The 19,202-nt window shown below is 38.7% G+C and overlaps 2 protein-coding genes across 2 annotated transcripts; both read left to right on the top strand.

Moving 5' to 3' along the window:
* The first annotated feature begins 1,603 nt into the window (after positions 1-1,603).
* On the top strand, positions 1,604-13,692 carry LOC121379284. The gene is made up of 5 exons (XM_041507833.1): positions 1,604-3,548; positions 5,535-5,907; positions 6,055-6,338; positions 11,676-11,876; positions 12,294-13,692. The coding sequence occupies exons 1-5, from the start codon at positions 2,182-2,184 to the stop codon at positions 13,663-13,665; spliced, it is 3,597 nt and encodes a 1,198-aa protein (XP_041363767.1). The 5' UTR covers positions 1,604-2,181; the 3' UTR covers positions 13,666-13,692.
* LOC121380329 (chitin deacetylase 7-like) lies at positions 4,986-6,883 on the top strand. Its single transcript, XM_041509117.1, has one exon. The coding sequence runs from the start codon at positions 5,539-5,541 to the stop codon at positions 5,929-5,931; it is 393 nt and encodes a 130-aa protein (XP_041365051.1). The 5' UTR covers positions 4,986-5,538; the 3' UTR covers positions 5,932-6,883.
* Positions 13,693-19,202: the final 5,510 nt, after the last annotated feature.

Here is a 19,202-nt window from a genome sequence, read left to right as displayed (position 1 = left end):
ACACATCCAGGGCCGATTATGCTGATTATTGCAGTGCCTTAGCTAGTGGGAGTGTTAGGAAGCAATTATCCACACCACAACTCTTTTATTTTTCTATGTATTATGATAATCCACATGAATAATAAAAAATAAATAAATTGAAGGACGTAAATAAATATTAGATCAATTTGGTATCAAAATTCAACAGGCTACAGTCATGTTCAAAACAATTGCTTATGGTTTGTACTTTTATGACTTTAATACTAAAATGGATACAATGATATTTGTCAAATCATTTATGATTTTTCTAAATAAAGTCAAACCAGATTGTCAGATGTGAAATCATGTAAAAAGAAAACACTTTGGGATCAAATAAAAAAACATTCTGAAACGCAAAATATGGAATGGAAACCGGCTTGGCGATAAAGTTTTGTATACCTCTTCACATTCAAAGGTGTTAAAGACTTACTGACGATATTTGTACACGGTTTAGCAACAAGGTGTTTAAAACACAAACTATGCGTTCCTATTCATGTATTTCTAATGCACAACGACCTGCTGATTGTATAGAAATTAAATAAAATTAACGTTCTCTCGCAAAGTCAGAAGTGTTACAACAGGCGCGCTCGAATAATTATCTGACGGAAGCATGCCAAAAATTACTCACATCCACATCCACTTTCCCAGCAGAGCCTCCACGAGTCCAAAATATTGGACTTGAGTACCTCGAGGGTCAAACGCGACCCGGACCCGAGTACCCGACACTTACACTAGATGATGATGAGACTAAGGAATAAAGTAAAATATTGGACTTGAGTACCTCGAGGGTCAAACGCGACCCGGACCCGAGTACGCGACACTTACACTAGATGATGCTGAGACTAAGGAATAAAGTAAAATAGCTTTATACATCTTAATTCCAGGATGCCAAATCATGCCATTGTATTGCAATTAGAAACCGGTTGATATGTTCAGTGTTGTGACGGACGGACGACCAGTTTAAAAGGAGAAACTAGTGCATCATCATATAATAATTGTGCAACTTATATCGTTGATTATCTACTGCTGAAATTATTGTCCTACATTGTCCATTGTATTATAGTTAATCATTGTATTCCACCTTGTACGGGTACTCGAGTCCTGTGAACAGACTCGAGTCTTGCTAGACTCGACCCGTGCCCGAGTACTCCAGTACTCGTGGATACCCTATTTCCAAGGCATCATATTACGACAACGGACAGACTCCACTTTACGATCATTGTTTCAAAACGAAGCGATCGTGCGACGTGCGACAGCATCACTTGGGGATCATAGAAGATTTTGGGTCATCGTAAGACCCCGTAATTACGACAAATTCCAAATTTGAATCCACACTATCACACGTATCATCGCATGACGTATGGCCTCCAATCGATGGTGCAATAGTGACTATATCGACCGATCGCAGTGTAGATGATGGTCTTAACACCTCCACCTCCACGTGTAACTGCTGTTCGCTATCGTATGCTGATTTTCAATATGGCTGTCATGTAGCACGTTGTGAGAAGCATGAAAAATCACACCATAAGCACTGCAGCGGTTTTTAGATTACCAAAGTGGTGTGGTGTAAACATAACCGTGGCCGCAAACCCGCGGAGGCGTTTGTAACTTTAAAAAGTGCGCAAAATTTTTACTACGGAACAGGTACAACAGCTTTTTGTTGTCGCATGTTATAACCATGTTCATTTAAACAGGCCCATATGTTTCAGAAGCGTGAAATCACATCATAAGCACTGTTGCAGTTTCAAAATACTAAAGAATTATAAACAGTTGACATAATATATTTGTTTAAATACTGAAGAGGTGTCTTTCGTGTTATTTATTAAAATATTTATATTGGATTTCTTGTGGTGAAAAAACAAAACAAAGTAAGTTGTGTACAATTTCTTGTAACGTTAACGACGGTCAAAGCTAAAGGTCTAAGGAAAACAGTGGACAGAAATATTCTGTGGAACGTTTTGTCAATTTTGTGAAATTTGTTTCTTGGAAGAAAAAAGTTAGAATTTGTAGTCTTGTAAAGCATATTTCATCAGTTATTCAGTTCTGAAGAGGTTATCTTTTGTGTTATTTATTAAAATATTCATATTGGTTTTCTTGTGGTGAAAAAAACAAACAAAGTAAAGTATACAAGTGTTGTGTACAATTTCTTGGACTGGAAGCGTGATGGGTTTTCGTCTCATGTTTTGTGTATTTGAACTCCTGCTTGTGGTGACGCCACTGAACGCCAACTCGGCAGTGGAAGACCGGTGCACGTCGTACAATTGTAAACTCCCCGACTGCAGATGCCCGGGTCGGAACGTGCCCGGAGACCTCAAGCAGAATGAGGTGCCGCAAATGGTCCTCATCACATTCGACGATGCGGTCAACTGGGAAAACTGGGACTTTTACAGGAAGCTGTTCCCTCCAGACCTAAGCCGACTGAACCCCAACGGGTGCCCGGTGTCCATGACCTTGTTCGTGTCCAACAAATACACAGACTATTGCATGGTCAGGAAGCTGCATGCGAGAGGGATTGAAATTGCCGATCACAGCGTAACACATCGTCTGCCCAACGAGTGGTGGACCGCGGCCAACAATCAGGATCTAGAGGACGAGATCATAAACCAGAGGAACAATCTTGCTGATTTGGGCAACATCTCCATAGAGGACATTAGTGGTTGGAGAAGTCCTTTCCTGCAGCCGACGGGAGACGTCATGTTTGACATCCTCTACAGAAAGAACTTCACGTTCGACGCGACGATGACGTACCCTTTCCCCACAAACGTTTACTCTCCTGTGATGTGGCCGTTCACGCTGGATTATTCGTACACTTTGATCTGCAGTATTGACCTCTGTCCCAAAAAGTCCTACCCCGGTTTGTGGATTATCCCAGTGGTGAGCGTGATGGACTACAGAGAACTTTTGCCGTGTGCTTACATCGACTCCTGCAAAAACGTCCCGCGAAACCAGGACGAGGCTTTCCAGATGCTGTGGAAGAATTTCCTTCGAAACTACCGCACGAACCGCGCACCGCTATACGTGAATCTGCACTCGGCGTGGCTTCAGACAAAACACAACTTCGACGCCATGAACGACTTCATTCTTCGCTTGACCTCAATGAACGACACGTATATCATCACCATCAGCCAAGCCATCGAGTGGATCAGAAATCCGACCCCGCTGTCGGAAATTAATAATTTCAAGCCTTGGAACTGTGTCAAGGAGCCGAATCTGGAAGACAAAGCGTTCTGCTCGTTTACCTTCAAGCCCATTGTGATGAGCAAATCACCGGACACCACGGCTCGGGAGAAGCACAAGACCAGACTGCCGGACACTAAGGAAACAGTGGTGGACAAAAACTCGCTCGACAGAAGGGACAAGCATCTGACGAACGTCAAAGACCATGATGAACGGGAACATCATCATGACCACGAACGGAGGAGGAAACACCGCCCGTGGTTTTTGAAGAATTCTGCTTCCGGTGATACAAAATTTAATGTAATTTTTGTTGTCGTTATTTTCGTTTTCGTTAAATGTTTGTTTGTCATGAAGCATAAAAATTTGATTTAAAACTAAGAAATACCAGTCATGTCTTCTTCCCTGGTGGTTATGGAAATATTTATTATTTGCTATACAGATTACCGCTAAAAACGCACAAATGACCACCTTACATCTTTCTTTCTTCTGAACCAGATAATACGTATAGTAGAATATTAATCTATCATTGAGTGTCCTATGCATCAAATAGAAATTTGGAATTTCCAATTCAAATGACAATACATAAGTACCGTACGAGCACCCACTTCCGCTTCTAAATTTGGAAGCTTAGTTTTTTCAACTCTTGTTACTTACAATACGTTTTACTTCAAGACACGTTGTCCAAATATAAAAGCAATCTTTTAAAGCCACTAGTTTCGACAATAGCGCACATTATGTTGAATTGTTGTGTTTCTTTTTTAATAACAAAAAATAACATATTGGGTTTTTTTTTAATAACGACACATAACAGATGAATCCCTACCTGCTGTAACCTGGTAATGTATGTTACTTTTTTTCAGTGGCCGTTATGGTCACGGTGATGGAAAATCACAGTAGTAAGGTATGACGTACCAGATATCAATATAGACCAAAAATGTTCTCTTTGCATAATTTATTTCGGAATAATACTAACGGGGCTACCCTCGTTAGCTAAATCGTGATCTACTTTTTTATATTTAAAATGTTCATATTTGTACATCTGATTCATGGTTGTTGAAATGTCAACAATTCAAGTTAACTTTGTTTTGTTTAACGATACCATTAGAGCACGTTGATTATTTAATTATCGGCTACTAGATGTCAAACATTTGGTATTGTTTGGCACGTAGTCTTCAGAGAAAATCTGCTGTATTTTCCATCAGCAGCAAGGGATCTGTTATAAGCTCTTTACCACAGACAGGACAGTACTTACCACAGCGTTTGATATACCAGTTGTGGGGCACTGCTTAGGATGACGGAAAACAGTCAGATAATAGGTCCATCAAGGGGATTCACTCCAAGGACCATAGGCGAGAGCTCTACAGACTGAGCTGGATCCCGCCCCGAATGGCATTTGGTGCTAGAAGTATCTTACTTTAAATAGTAATTTCTTCACGGGTTTTCTCTAAGCTTGTGTATCAGAATTATCAAATGTTCGACATCCAGTTGCCGAGTTTTAAATGGGCAATGTGTTTCGGTGATGTCGCCCAATGAAGAAAACGTTTAATCATTGTTGTAAAAAGAGGGCCTAGTACCTTTAATTTAACTTTTAGAAATAAGTGAGGTCAAGCCTCATATGTTAAATGTACATTTGTTGAATTACCGGTGCCGTCAGTCTTTACTAGTCAATGTAAAATTATAGAAAGTGGCGAGGTCAAAATTATCAGTTAATGTATATTTATAGAACCAAGAGAGGTCAAATATTGCCAGTTATTTGGGATTTACTTGAATGGGTGAGATAAAAACGTGCGGTGAGGTATATATCGACCGATCGCAGTGTAGATGACGGTCTTAACACCTCCACGAGTAACTGCTGTTGCTATCGTACGCAGATTTCAACATGGATGTCATTTTTTATGGTTGTTATGTAGCACGTTGTGAGAAGCATGAAAAATCACACCATAAGTATTGCAGCGGTTTCAGATTACCAAAGTGGTGTGGTGTAAACATAACCGTGGCAGCAAACCCGCGGAGGCGCTTGTAACTTTAAAAAGTGCGCACAAATGATTCTACGTACCGGATGCAACAGCGTTTTGCTGTCGCATTTTATAACCATGTTCATTTAAACAGGCCCATATGTTCCAGAAGCGTGAAATCACGTCATAAGCACTGTTGCAGTTTCAAAATACCAAAGTCGTATACACAGTAGACATGATATATCTGTTTAGTTACGTAGAGTTCTGAAGAGGAGGTGTCTTTCGTGTTATTTATTTAAATATTTATACTGCTTTTCTTGTGGTGAGAAACCCCCCAGCAAACTAAAGTATAGAAGTGTTGTGTACAATTTCTTGGACTGGAAGCGTGATGGGTTTTCGTGTTATGTTTTGTGTATTTGGACTTCTGCTTCTGGTGACGCTGCTGGACGCCAACTCGGCCGCGGAAGACCGGTGCACGTCGTACAACTGTAAACTTCCCGACTGCAGATGCCCTGGTCTCAACGTGCCCGGTGACTTCAAGCAGGATGAGGTGCCGCAGATGGTCCTCATCACATTCGACGACGCGGTCAACTGGGAAAACTGGGACTTTTACAGGGAGCTGTTCCCTCCAGACCTAAGCCGACTGAACCCCAACGGGTGCCCGGTGTCCACGACCTTGTTCGTGTCCAATAAATACACAGACTATTGCATGGTCAGGAAGCTGCATGCGAGAGGGATTGAAATTGCCGATCACAGCGTAACACATCGTCTGCCCAACTAGTGGTGGAGTGCGGCAAACAATCATGATCTAGAGTACGAGATAATAAACCAGAGGAACAATCTAGCTGATTTGGGCAATATCCCCCTAGAGGACATTCGTGGTTGGAGAAGTCCTTTCCTGCAGCCAACGGGAGACGTCATGTTTGACATCCTCTACAGAAACAACTTCACGTACGACGCGACGATGACGTACCCTTTCCCCACAAACGTGTACTCTCCTGTGATGTGGCCGTTCACGCTGGATTATTCGTACACTTTGGTCTGCAATATTGACCCTTGCCCCCAAAAGTCTTACCCCGGCTTGTGGATTATCCCAGTGGTGAACGTGATGGACTATAGAGAACTTTTGCAGTGTGCTTACATCGACTTCGAGGTTTTGAAATTGGCCCCTCCCCTGCCCCCTGTCTTGTACGCTTATGAATGTTGTGGGTTTCCTCTCTAAGACTATATGTCATAATTAAATTTTTTTTACATCCAATAGCCGATGATTAATAAATGAATGCGCTCTAGTTGTGTCGTTCTACAAAACAAAGTTTAATTTTCTTTTTTCTCTCTTTATTAACTATCAGTGTTTGTTAGTTTTAAAACACAAGACTTTTTAAAAGTCTGAAGACAATACATTTATTCTGACTGTTCATAGGATACCTCCTACGGCGTGCGATCGTTATCTGGTGCCGAGTGGTAGGCCAGTTTGAAATGTAAAGCCCGTGATAGCTCGGTGGTTATAACAGTTGCCTTAGGTACCGTAATTAAAGACATTCATCCACCGCGGTGGATCCCTTAGGTTATTTCTCTGTGCATATAAAAGTGTCTTGGTAACTTCCAATATAGTGTGTGGTGGCATTGGAGTCTCAGTTAAAGTTTGTTTTTGTTTAATGTCACCACTAGAGTACACTGATTAATTAATCATCGGCTATTGGAAGTCAACATTTGGAAACTGACATAGAGTCTTAGAGAGGAAACCCGCTACATTTTCCCATTATTAGTAGCAAGGGATCTTTTATATGCACTTTCCCATAGACAGGAAAGCACATACCACGGCAGTTATGGTGCACTGAATGGAACGAAATAAACCCAATCAGTTGAATGGATCCACCGAGGTGGTTCGATCCTGCGATGCGAGTACTCAACCAATTGAGCTAAGTCTCTGATAATTGTAATGTCCATTCCCCTATACTTTATTAATATATTCAATATACACTCCATCTTTATAATATGCACACTCCCTATATTAGAGTATTAGAGCGCCTAACCAGTTCGTGCTAGCTGAGATGTTTAATTCCATGGATTTCCTAGTTATATTCAGGTAAGATTCAAACACATATCTCAGCTATTTAGATTGTGTTCAAAAAGTAAAAAATTAAAAAAAAAAAATGGTTCATCAACACCATTAGAGCACATTGATTTTTTAATCATCGGCTAACATTTGACATATAGTCTTAGAGAGGAAACCCGCTACATTATTTCATCAGTAGAAAGGGGTCTTTTATATGTACCATCCCACAGACAGGATAGCACATACCACGGCATTTGATATCATAGTCGTGGTGCATTGAATGGAACGAGAAATAACCATATGTGCAAACAGATGGGGATCGATCCCAGACCGACTGCTCATAAGGCGAGCGCTTTATCACTGGGCTAAATCCCGCCTCGTGTTGCGAGAGACGTCGGTGTCGTTGTCGTATACCTTCTCAATGAGATGTATTGTTTGTTTGTTTATACTTAATTTCGTGCTTATATCCAATTAAGGATCAAGCACGCTGTCCTGGGCACACACACACACCTCAGCCGTCTGGACGGTCTTTCCAGGACAGTGAATTTGTGGTTAGTTGTTAGAGAGAAGTTGGTGCAGTGGTCTAGTGAGTCGTTAACATCGCTCTGGGTGAGAGCCGGTACCGGGACGCGAACCCAATACCTACGAGCTTTAAGTCCGGGGCCGGTTGTATTGATTATTGCAGTATCTTAGCTAGTGGGAGTTGTTAGGAAGCAATTACCCCCACCACAATCCTTTTTTTTTCTATGTGTTATGATAATACACATGAATATTAAACAAATAATAATTAAAGGACGTAAATAAATATTAGATCAATTTGGTATCAAAATTCAACTGGCTACAATCATGTTCAAAACAATTGCTTATGTTTTGTACTTTTATACTAAAATGGATACAATGATATTTGTTAAATCATTTATGATTTTTCTAAATAAAGTCAAACCAGATTCTCAGTTGTGAATTCATGTAAAACGAAAACCTTTAGTATCAAATAAAAAACATTCTGAAACGTAAAACATAGATTGGAAACCGGCTTGGCGATAAGTTTTGTATACGTGTTAAACCTCTTCACATTTAAAAGTGTAAAGTACTTACTGACGACATTTGTACAAGGTTTAGCAACAAGGTGTTTAAAACACAAACTATGTGTTTCTATTCATGTCTTTCTTATGGACAACCACCTGTTGATTGTATAGAAATTAAATAAAATTAATGTTCTGAATTCTGAACTCATAACTGATAATGGGATACGATCCTGTTAACATTAACACATTATGGTTTTTATGGAGCAAACATTAAATTGTAGAATAATAGTACTATTTTAGTTGTAACATTTATGTAATGGTTTGGTCTAAACTATCATTATAAAAGTTTTATATTTTAGCCCTTAGATCTCACTACACAGATGTCATCTGTTATTGAAACCCATGTTAAATTGCCCAACTTCAAATGAAGATTGTCATTAGAACGGATTCTCGTTGGTACTAACAACATACACCATTGCGAACATACATTATGTTAGCATTTATTTTCACTCCAAAATTGAGAACATTTCTGTGTCAGTTTTTTGCTATATGACCGCATCTGGCTGTAGTACTGGCCCGAACAGGTGGTTCATTAACCGATTCACTCCGGCTGTCTCTTGCGCTATACACCCATGTCCCAAAAGGTCAATGCACAATATTACAAAATAATATGGACAAAATACAGCCAGAAGGCTTACCATTAAAGGCATACTGTCACGGATTTAATGACCTTATTTTTCAAAACATTACATTAATTGTTGGAAACCAAATCTAGCTATCGCATCACCTTAACTGAACCACGATGGAGTGAAATTCATGTCATCCCTCTCGGCAATTTTAGTTTTTGAATTATGGACCATTGGCATAATTCAATTATTTTTACAAAATGTCATTAATAAATGGAGTATGATGGTTATGAAGATGGTTGAATAAAGTACATTTAGGGACAAATCAAATTATTTTTGTTCAGGTAATACTTTGTTAGACCATTAAATAGGTCAGTGGTCTGTGGCAATATGCCTTTAAACATACATATTGTTTTAATTCTTTCATTAACACTAGTTGTATAGAAAACATCAAAAATATGTCTGTGTTAAAAAAATTCGCCAGATGTGGCATTTTGGTTTCTTTCTAACTTGTGTTAAAGTTTTCTTGGCGCGTTTGTTTTAAAGTAAAGTTAAAATTCCTTCCACAAAAGTTGTTCTCATCTTCTACTGGCGTGGTGGCAGCGGTGGGACCAGTCGAATGTTCAGGACGTAGAGCGCTCGCGAACGTTAGGCGTAAAAACCTCGATCGCTCGACCTTCGGAACACGCCTCGTACATATTTCCTGTATTTTATGTTTTAATTTATTAAAAATAAATTGTTTTTTGGGGTTTTATGTCATGGCCTGAAAGACATCTGTCGTCTGCTAGAGCGATTCCCAAAGCGAACTATTAAATTTTCCATATAGAGAATGGTAACGTGGTGTGGGACGTTTTTAAACTTAAGCGATACATGTCTACCTGATAAACACGTACATTGTTAATTATCTGTTATATAATTCGGATATTGGAGGTGGAAAATCGGTTTTTCACTTACTTATTTAATTATCACGAATAGCGATCTGCTAAATGAATAGCTTTTCAAAACTGAAACAAGATTTTAAAACATGCATTTAGAGTGATTTTATTGTTCTAATAAACACCGATATAATATACATACTGGTATGACGGTATTTTAAAATAATATATAAATACTGCAAATTTAGGAAATGCTATATTATGAGGGAAACTGCACAAGAGGTCGTTTTATGTAGTTATTGTTGTTAGTGACAAACACGTTTACACAACTGAAACTTGTTTGACATTTGGATTGTGATAAAGGAAGGAAAAAGGTGTCGTTAAACAAAACAAATTTTAATTTTAAGGAAGGAAAAGTCAAAATCTGTTTTGTTTAACAATACCACTAGAGCACATTGATTTATTAATCAACACCGGCTTCGGTGCCGTCGTGGTTAAGCCATCGGACGCAAGTCTGGTAGGTACAGGGTTCGCAGCCTGGCACCGGCTTCCACCCAGAGCGAGTTTTAACGACTCAGTGGGTAGGTGTGAGACCACTAAACCCTCTTTTCTTTTACTAACCACTAACAACTAACCCACTGTCCTGGACAGACAGTCCAGATAGCCGAGGTGTGTTCCCAGGACAGAGTGCATGAACCTTAATTGGATATAAGCACGAAAATAAGTTGAAATGAAAAAATGAAAATTAATCATCAGCTATTGGATGTCAAACATTTGATAATTCTACTATATAGTCTTGGGTTGGGACGGGAGAAAAACCCACTACATGGTTGGAACGGGAGAAAAACCAATCGGAGAATGAGTCCAGTGCGGTGGTTCGATCTTACGACACAAGCACCTCAGCCGAGCGAGACCACGTGACAACGTAACCTTGGTAATGTGTGCTGATAAGCTTGTAGTTTAAAGCAATAAACGAATTGATTTGAATACACCTCTTTTTCCACCACCATCACCGTTTATAATTGTTTGTTGTTCCGAAACACGACTCATAAACAGTGTGTAACCCCCTCTCCCATCATGCGGATGTCCTCCAATAGAAACTCAATGTTTGCATACTTGAATGTCCAAGTGCCGATGCTACTACATGTGTACGTAACTGGCTAAAAATAAAAAATAAATAATACGGTAACCCACATACAGTCTCATTCTGAAAAGAAATATTAGGGCACACAGGATTACAAGATGCTCGACATTCTTCAGATGACTTATATTGTACAATGAAATGATCCTGTTTTGATAGACTGTACAAGTCCCTTGGTTATAATGAGGTACACGCTTTTGAGAAATGCATTAACGCTATTCCAGACGTTATCACATTATTTTATGCCTAGTGTGCAGAGACGGATCCAATGGGGGACCAGGGGACCGTCCCTTCCCCAACTTAAATATATATAAAAGTCACCTGATCTACGTAAACCTCTACCCACCATACATACGTAATGTGTGTAGGGTTAGGGGACTTTTAGAGCATGAAAATGCCTAACCCTCTTCCAACACAGTAGTCTGAGTTAGCAATGAGGGTGGGAGGTTTTTTTGTGGTTTTATTTTAGTAATTTTTATTTGTTAAAGAGGTTGTTTGTTTGGGGGATTTGTGGGGGTTTAGTGGGGTTTTTTTTAGGGAGTTGGGTTTTTTGTGTTTTTTTATTTTATTATTATTTAAAAATAAAAACGTTATCTTTGAATTGCCTGCAAACGTTTTTGTTATATTTTATACATCTAACATTAACCCCTTTTAATTTTTCTTCAAACATTTTGTCTCCATCAATTACAAGCATTAGCCTTTTTAGTACAAACAAAATATGTTAAGCTTCTGACGAACTCCAAACAAAATCAACAAAAACACTCCACACAACTTCTATATAGTTCAACCATCAAACATTCAGGAAAGACATGACGGAATTTGCCTTTACTGCCGTCTGCCGGAGATCATATGGGAGTCCGGGTTTCGAGACACGGCCGAGAATATTGTCACATGACAGATTGTGGACCCAAGTCATCACGTCTGTTGGCCGCTGGATTGGCTCCTGGTTGAGTCCATCTGTTGGCAAACAGCCGAAGCTCCTGCCTCGTAATGGTGGCGGCTTGTTCGCGTGCCTATTTAAACCCGAAGTGTTGATTTAGGATTTCAGTCAAAGATTCCATCGTCCAAAGTGATTGTTTGTTAATAGAGCTGTGTTTTATAACGGACTTGCTCAAATTATTCAAAGTGAGTGTAGAGATGTTTATGCTTCGTGACGTTAACGGCGGTCAAAGCTAAAGGTCTAAGGAAAACAGTGGACAGAAATATTCTGTGGAACGTTTTGTCAATTTTGTGAAATTTGTTTCTTGGAAGAAAAAAGTTAGAATTTGTAGTCTTGTAAAGCATATTTCATCAGTTATTCAGTTCTGAAGAGGTTATCTTTCGTGTTATTTATTAAAATATTCATATTGGTTTTCTTGTGGTGAAAAAAACAAACAAAGTAAGGTATAGAAGTGTTGTGTACAATTTCTTGGACTGGAAGCGTGATGGGTTTTCGTGTCATGTTTTGTGTGTTTGAACTCCTGCTTCTGGTGACGCCACTGAACGCCAACTCGGCCGTGGAAGACCGGTGCACGTCGTACAACTGTAAACTCCCCGACTGCAGATGTCCCGGTCACAACGTGCCCGGAGACTTCAAGCAGAATGAGGTGCCGCAGATGGTCCTCATCACATTCGACGACGCGGTCAACTGGGACAATTGGGACTTTTACAGGGAGCTATTCCCGCCAGACCTAAGCCGACTGAACCCCAACGGGTGCCCGGTGTCCACGACCTTGTTCGTGTCCAACAATTTCACAGACTACTGCATGGTCAGGAAACTCCATGCGAGAGGGATAGAAATTGCCGACCACAGCGTAACACATCGTCTTCCCCACGAGTGGTGGAGTGCAGCAAACAATCAGGATCTAGAGGACGAGATAATAAACCAGAGGAACAATCTGGTTGATCTGGGCAACATCCCTCTAGAGGACATTCGTGGTTGGAGAAGTCCTTTCCTGCAGCCGACGGGAGACATCATGTTTGACATCCTCTACAAAAATAACTTCACGTACGATGCGACGATGACGTACCCTTTTCCCAGAAACGTGTACTCTCCTGTGATGTGGCCGTTCACGCTGGATTATTCGTACACTTTGGTCTGCAATATTGACCCTTGCCCAAAAAAGTCCTACCCCGGCTTGTGGATTATCCCAGTGGTGAACGTGATGGACTACAGAGAACATTTGCCGTGTGCTTACATCGACTTCTGCAAAAACGTGCCGCGAAACAAGGACGAGGCTTTCCAGATGCTGTGGAAGAATTTCCTCCGAAACTACCGCACCAACCGCGCTCCGCTATACGTAAACCTGCACTCGGTGTGGCTTCAGACAAAACACAACTTCGACGCCATGAACGACTTCATCCTTCGCCTGACCTCAATGAACGACACGTACATCGTCACCGTCAGCCAGGCCATCGAGTGGATCAGAAACCCGACCCCACTGTCGGAAATGAACAATTTCAAGCCTTGGAATTGTGTGAAGGAGCCGAATCTGGAAGACAAAGCGTTCTGTTCGTTTACCTTCAAGCCCATCGTGACGAGCAAATCACCGGACACCACGACTCGGGACAAGCACAAGACCAGACTGCCGGACACTAAGGACACAGTGGTGGACAAAAACTCGCTGGACGGAAAGGACAAGCGTTTGTCGAACGTCAAGGACCATGATGAACGGGAACATCACCATGACCACGAACGGAGGAGGAAACACCGCCCGTGGTTTTTGAAAAATTCTGCTTCCGGTGATTCAAAATTTAATGTAATTTTTGTGTTGTCGTTATTGTCGTTTTCGTTGAATGTTTGTATGTCATGAAGCATAAAAATTTGATTTTTAAACAAAGAAATACCAGTCATGTCTTCTTTCCTGGTGGTTATGGAAATATTTATTATTTGCTATGTAGATCATCACCGCTGAAAACGCAAACATACACACGTGCCTGCAATTAAATATTCACAAATGACCACCTTACATCTTTCTTTCTTCTGAACCAGATAATACGTATGGTAGAACATTAATCTATAATTTAACTGTCCTATGCATCAAACTGAAACTTGGAATATTTTAGGATTATTAAATTTGTTTTGGAATCGTTGCCTCTATTCTAGTTAAAGATAGAAACCAAAGAAAAACAAACCCTAGAACGTGTCATGGTGGTATTTATGTGAAAGCTATCTTTATGGCAAACAATTCCCAAAGACAGCTTAAAGGTGGGGGAGGGGGTAATTTAAAATTCCGACTTGTAACTATATATAGTATTTCGGTGTTCTTGCAGTTTATTGTAAAATTAAAAATATGTTCAGAATCACCATCGCCTATATAGTTTGGCATTAGTTAGAATTATTTTCCATTACAAATGTCAATACATAAACGTGATAGGCTAGGTGATCACCCGTACGACCACCACTTCCGCTTCTAAATTTGGAAGCTTCATGTTTTCAACTCATGGAACTGACAGTACGTTTTACTTCAAGATACGTTGTCCAAATATAATAGCAATGTTTTAAAGTAATTAGTTTCGACAATACCGCACATTATGTTAGATTGTTGTGTTTCTGTTTTAATAACAACAAATAACAGATTGTTGTTTTTGTTTTTTGTTTTGTTTTTTAATAACAGCACATAACAGATGAATCCCTACCTGCTACAGGTAACCTGGTAATGTGTGTTAGTTTTTTCAGTGGCCGTTATGGTCACGGTGATGGAAAATCACAGTAGTACGGTATGAAATACCAGATATCAATATAGACCAAAAACGTTCTCTTTGCATAATTGATTTTGGAATAATACTAACGGGGCTAGCCTCGTTAGCTAAATCGTGATCTGTCATAATGATGTTTGTCATATCTAACTAGATTTAAGTCAATGTAGATTGTTTCGTCTTAAGTTGGCTTTGTTAAACATCACTTAAGTCTCCATCACATTCAGACGTTTGCAAACAAGCAAACACGAACGAAATATAAGGGTCGTCTGGTTGTGACCGACACTAAGATGCATGGCGTACCAGTCAATTTAGATTTTATGTACTAAACACTAAATATACTAGGTTAGACCTCGCAGGATACAATTAAAGTTACATACTCCTCTGGTTAAAACCTTCTAAAAGGTTTATATATATATATATATATATATATATATATATATATATACTTGATTCCCAGTTGTCCACGTGTAGACGATCAACGTTAAAGTTCGTTTTGTTTGACGATACCATTAGAACATTTAAACATTGACCATTGGATCTCAGATATTTGGTAATTCTGACACACAGAAAAAGCCTGCTACATTTTTCATTAGTAGCAAGCGGTCTTTTATAGATAGGACAGCACATACCATGGCATTTGGTATCAGAAATTCAATCATACAACTAAAGCACGCTAGGCGAGCGTTCAACCGACTGAGCCAGATCCCTGCCCGAATGGGGTTTTTTGGTGCTAAAAGTTAGGGGTTTGTTAAAACCTAAAAATAGTAATTTCTTTGTGTGTTTCCTCAAAAACTACGTTAGAATTGTCGCATGTTTGACATTCAATAGCCGATGATTAAGTGATTCATGCGTTTTAGTAGCGTCGGGAAACGAAACAAGTTTTAACTTTAACAAAGACTATTCGTTGCTTCAAAAGGGTCAAGTACCTTTAATTTAACTGTTAGAAATATGTGAGGTAAACACTGAGCTAAAGCCATATACGTTAAATGTAAATTTATAGAAACCAGTGACGTCAGTCTTTACTAGTCAATATAAAATTATAGAAAGTGGCTAGGTCAAACATTATTAGTTAATGTAGATATACACAAGTAAAAACCTAGAGTGGTCAAATATCGTAAGTTATTTGAGATTTACTTCACTAGGTGAGATAAAAACTTGCGGTAAGGTAAAACTTCATTGAATCATGTAGATTTATAGGGAAAGATTAGGTTTAGGCTCCTTGATTATGGTTCGAGATCGACAGGGAGCACGAGCTTTCTGATCATCATGGCCTAATTCACTAAACTCTCGCAACTTTGCGATCTCGCAGTGCAATGCTAAAAGACTTGCAAAGGGGACCTTTGTGAATTAGGCCCTTGATTCACAAGAGGCTTTTGCCTTCCATCTTAAAATGTTATACACTAGAACTTATAACAGTGCCTGGATTCTAGCACTGCTTCTCAATTTCCATCACTTGCTTCTAAATTAAAATCTGAGAACCAAAGGTTGCTTCTCACTCCACAAAATTATTCTTGAGCCCTGATTGATTGTTTGATTAAATTTATTATTTATTTAAAGCTTGTTTCATATAAGGCATAATAAAAGTTCGCACAACAGAAGAAAAAAACACAGACTATAGTTATATTTGTAATTATAGGGTGTTTGTTAATAAACTGCCATATTTGTTTTTTCTATTTTCTAATCACATTTTGTTTAACATATCAAGACTAGTTCCCGTAAAATTTGAAATAGGCCGCAGATCGCCATAGCATTCTGAGACGGAGATAACAGACTCCTAAAAAGAGTGTTTCCGGGAACCCTACTCTACCTACAAAAAAGGCCAACCTCATTTTTCTCAATGTAATTTTTTTTAAAACATTTTTTCATTATGTAGGTAAAAAGAGTATATATACAAAATATTTTATCGGGACCCATACGGACGAATTTATTTAATGTTGAGAATGGCCAGATGAGTACAATTATCCGTTTGGTTTGTTAGCTGTAGCAATGTATAATAAATTTGATAATTTTTTATTATAACGTTTGATATGCTTGTATATAAATATTAATATAATACTGTATATACTTTGTTCTGCGTGTTTCTCGTGTACAAACTAAAACATGCTTGTGATAAACGTATATCATGCTGTTCATGTGCATGTAATATATACTGCACAACAAAAGAAACGCAAATATTACTTTAGTTTTCGTAAATTTATTTACAATCATTTAGTTTGAATCCCATGTGGTTTTTGTGTCTATTAAAACTATCAGTGACTTCCTGACACTATTTAAAAATTAACAGTATCAACCAAAAATATTAAAATATGCGCGTTTCCTTTGTCGTTGAGTATATATATATATATATATATATATATATATATATATATATATATATATATATATAACACATTACATGTTAAATATTCGGTGGTGTGGTGGTTATGCCATCGTTTATAAGACTGACAGGTGTTTGTTTCGTGCCCCCGGTACTGACCTTTACTTTAAAGAGCGAGTGTATAATTCACCAAATCACATACCATTAACCTTTGACCTGGATAGACAGGTCAGATAACTGTGCTTGAACTTTTATTGGATAATAATTTTCAAATTAAAATAATTTGATTCATGATGGGGCATAGGTTACAGCTAGAATTCGACCAAGGAAGGTGGTTGTTTTTTGTTGTTGTTGTTGGGGTGTGTTTTTTTTGGTGTGTTTTTTTTTTTTTGGGGGGGGGGGGTGTTTGTTTGGGGTTTTTTTGGGGGTTTTTTTTTGGGGGGGGGTAATTATTATTATTTATTTACTTGTTATTTTCACTATTGTTCTGATGGTATACACTTTTTTCTAGCAAAATAGGGTAAGTGCGTCCTTTGAAATCGCATCTAATGTAAATGTGTCTGTGTTGGTACGCACATATAATGTACAGTATATTAATGTATGGTTACGTATTGTCTTATGTACATTTGTACATTGTTTGAAACAGAAAATCTATTTTTCAAACATATTTACTTAATTGTAATATAAAGGCAGTTAAAATATTATGTTACTGTGTTTATGTGAATTTCGTAAATGGTTAATTTCTGTATATTCTCATGGAAATGTATTTATTATTAGGTGTGATTTTTAATGTTGTACATTTTGTAACTGGGAGATGTTTTTGGTTGTTTTTTTGTGCTATTTGTTGTTGGTTGTTCTGTTTTTTCTTCTATCTTTTTCTGTCTCTTTCTTTCTGTCTCTCTTTCTCTTCCCTTTTGTCTCTGTCTCTCTTTCTCTACCGCCCTCAATTTGTCTGTCCGTCTCTCGCTCGTTCACTCTCTCTCTCTCTCTCCCTCTGTGTGTGTGTCTCTCTCTCTCAACATCTCTCTCCCTCAGTACGTCTGTCTTGTCTGTCCTTCTGTCTATCTATCTGTCTGTCTGTCTATTTATTCACATGCCATTAAGATAGCCTTCTCGTCCTTAGCAAATTATTTTGTAATATTTACAAAATGTCGGTTAGCAGTGTTTCTTTACCAGTATGTGGGTTTTAACATTTTTATCAGTCCCAGCCGTGCAGCAACACGCCATGGCTGCCTGTTGAACGTCTGTTCTTTACTTAAAGCTAAATTATTCATCGCTGTCACACAGATGCTCAAACAAAACAAACATTCCAGCTGGTAACAACGCCGTTTGTCGGCGTGAAAGCACGATTTCGGGATTTTAGACAGTTTTAGCTCTTACTGATTGTCGCATTATATCTGCATAGTAACCTTTAAAAAAAAAGGATAGAAGACTTTTGTGACTTTCGCTTGTTAACAGGTGCTGTTGGAGACAAGCAGATTGGGCGGAAATGTCACAATGGCTGATTTTCCTGCAGCAGGTTTTAATCTGTTCCTGAACAAAAAAGGATTTTTAAGCCGGAAACTGTGCAAAACTTGCTCAGTGAGACGGAAATAAACTACTTCCGGTGGAAAAAGTGTTCCATATTAACCTTCTTACCATGAAGGAGATTAATGTCTTGAAACCTTTCAAATCTAAACCATGTAGACTGACTGATGGAATTGCGGCTTTGTTATTAAATTATTTAAAATGAACCAACAACATTATTTTTATTAACGTTTTCGTTATCATTTGGCGAAAGGCCTACTCGCTGTTCACGTCACACGAAAAAACATATTCCCCGTTTGAAACTGAGAAGCGGGTTATTTAACTGGTATGTCTTATAAAGAAGGGCCTAATTCAAATATGACGGTAGCTGGTGATAGCCGTTAATAGCAATAACACACGTTAATTATAATTTTAGATGTGTGTGTGTGTGTGTGTGTGTGTGTGTGTGTGTGTGTGTGTATTGCGTTAGTAAATGTTAGTATAATATGATGGTGAGAGATTGTATCTTTAAATAAATGTGTAAATCATAGGCGTACTTGGATACGTTCACGTAGCATGGACTATGACAATGTTGGCCATTTGTAATCGTATTTAGATTATCTAGGTCGTAGGCTACAGAGGATCTTGAAATCTGAACGACAAAACCGCATCCATCAAAATCGTATCTCTGTACAAGGCAGAGTTGAAAGGGTATTTTAGCAAAATATTGGTTACTTCTATGTATCATGACGTCCTGTTTGGACTAGGGAAAGTTGAATAAGATCACATCCTATTATTCAGGCTGTTGTGTTTATGTTGGTGGGA

The sequence above is a fragment of the Gigantopelta aegis genome, chromosome 2 (genome assembly GCF_016097555.1).
Source record: "Gigantopelta aegis isolate Gae_Host chromosome 2, Gae_host_genome, whole genome shotgun sequence".
Lineage (NCBI taxonomy): Eukaryota > Metazoa > Mollusca > Gastropoda > Neomphalida > Peltospiridae > Gigantopelta > Gigantopelta aegis.
Note: the sequence above shows the minus strand (reverse complement) of the source record. Positions and strands in the feature narration are given on the sequence as shown.

Bases quoted from the DNA above. Each gene is read 5' to 3' on its own strand.
- LOC121379284 (XM_041507833.1), top strand. From the start codon at position 2,182: ATGGGTTTTCGTCTCATGTTTTGTGTATTTGAACTCCTGCTTGTGGTG. The intron at 3,549-5,534 runs GCATAAAAATTT...TTGGACTGGAAG, and splicing joins AAATGTTTGTTTGTCATGAA to CGTGATGGGTTTTCGTGTTA. The intron at 11,877-12,293 runs GTTCGCGTGCCT...TTGGACTGGAAG, and splicing joins CCTCGTAATGGTGGCGGCTT to CGTGATGGGTTTTCGTGTCA.
- LOC121380329 (XM_041509117.1), top strand. From the start codon at position 5,539: ATGGGTTTTCGTGTTATGTTTTGTGTATTTGGACTTCTGCTTCTGGTG.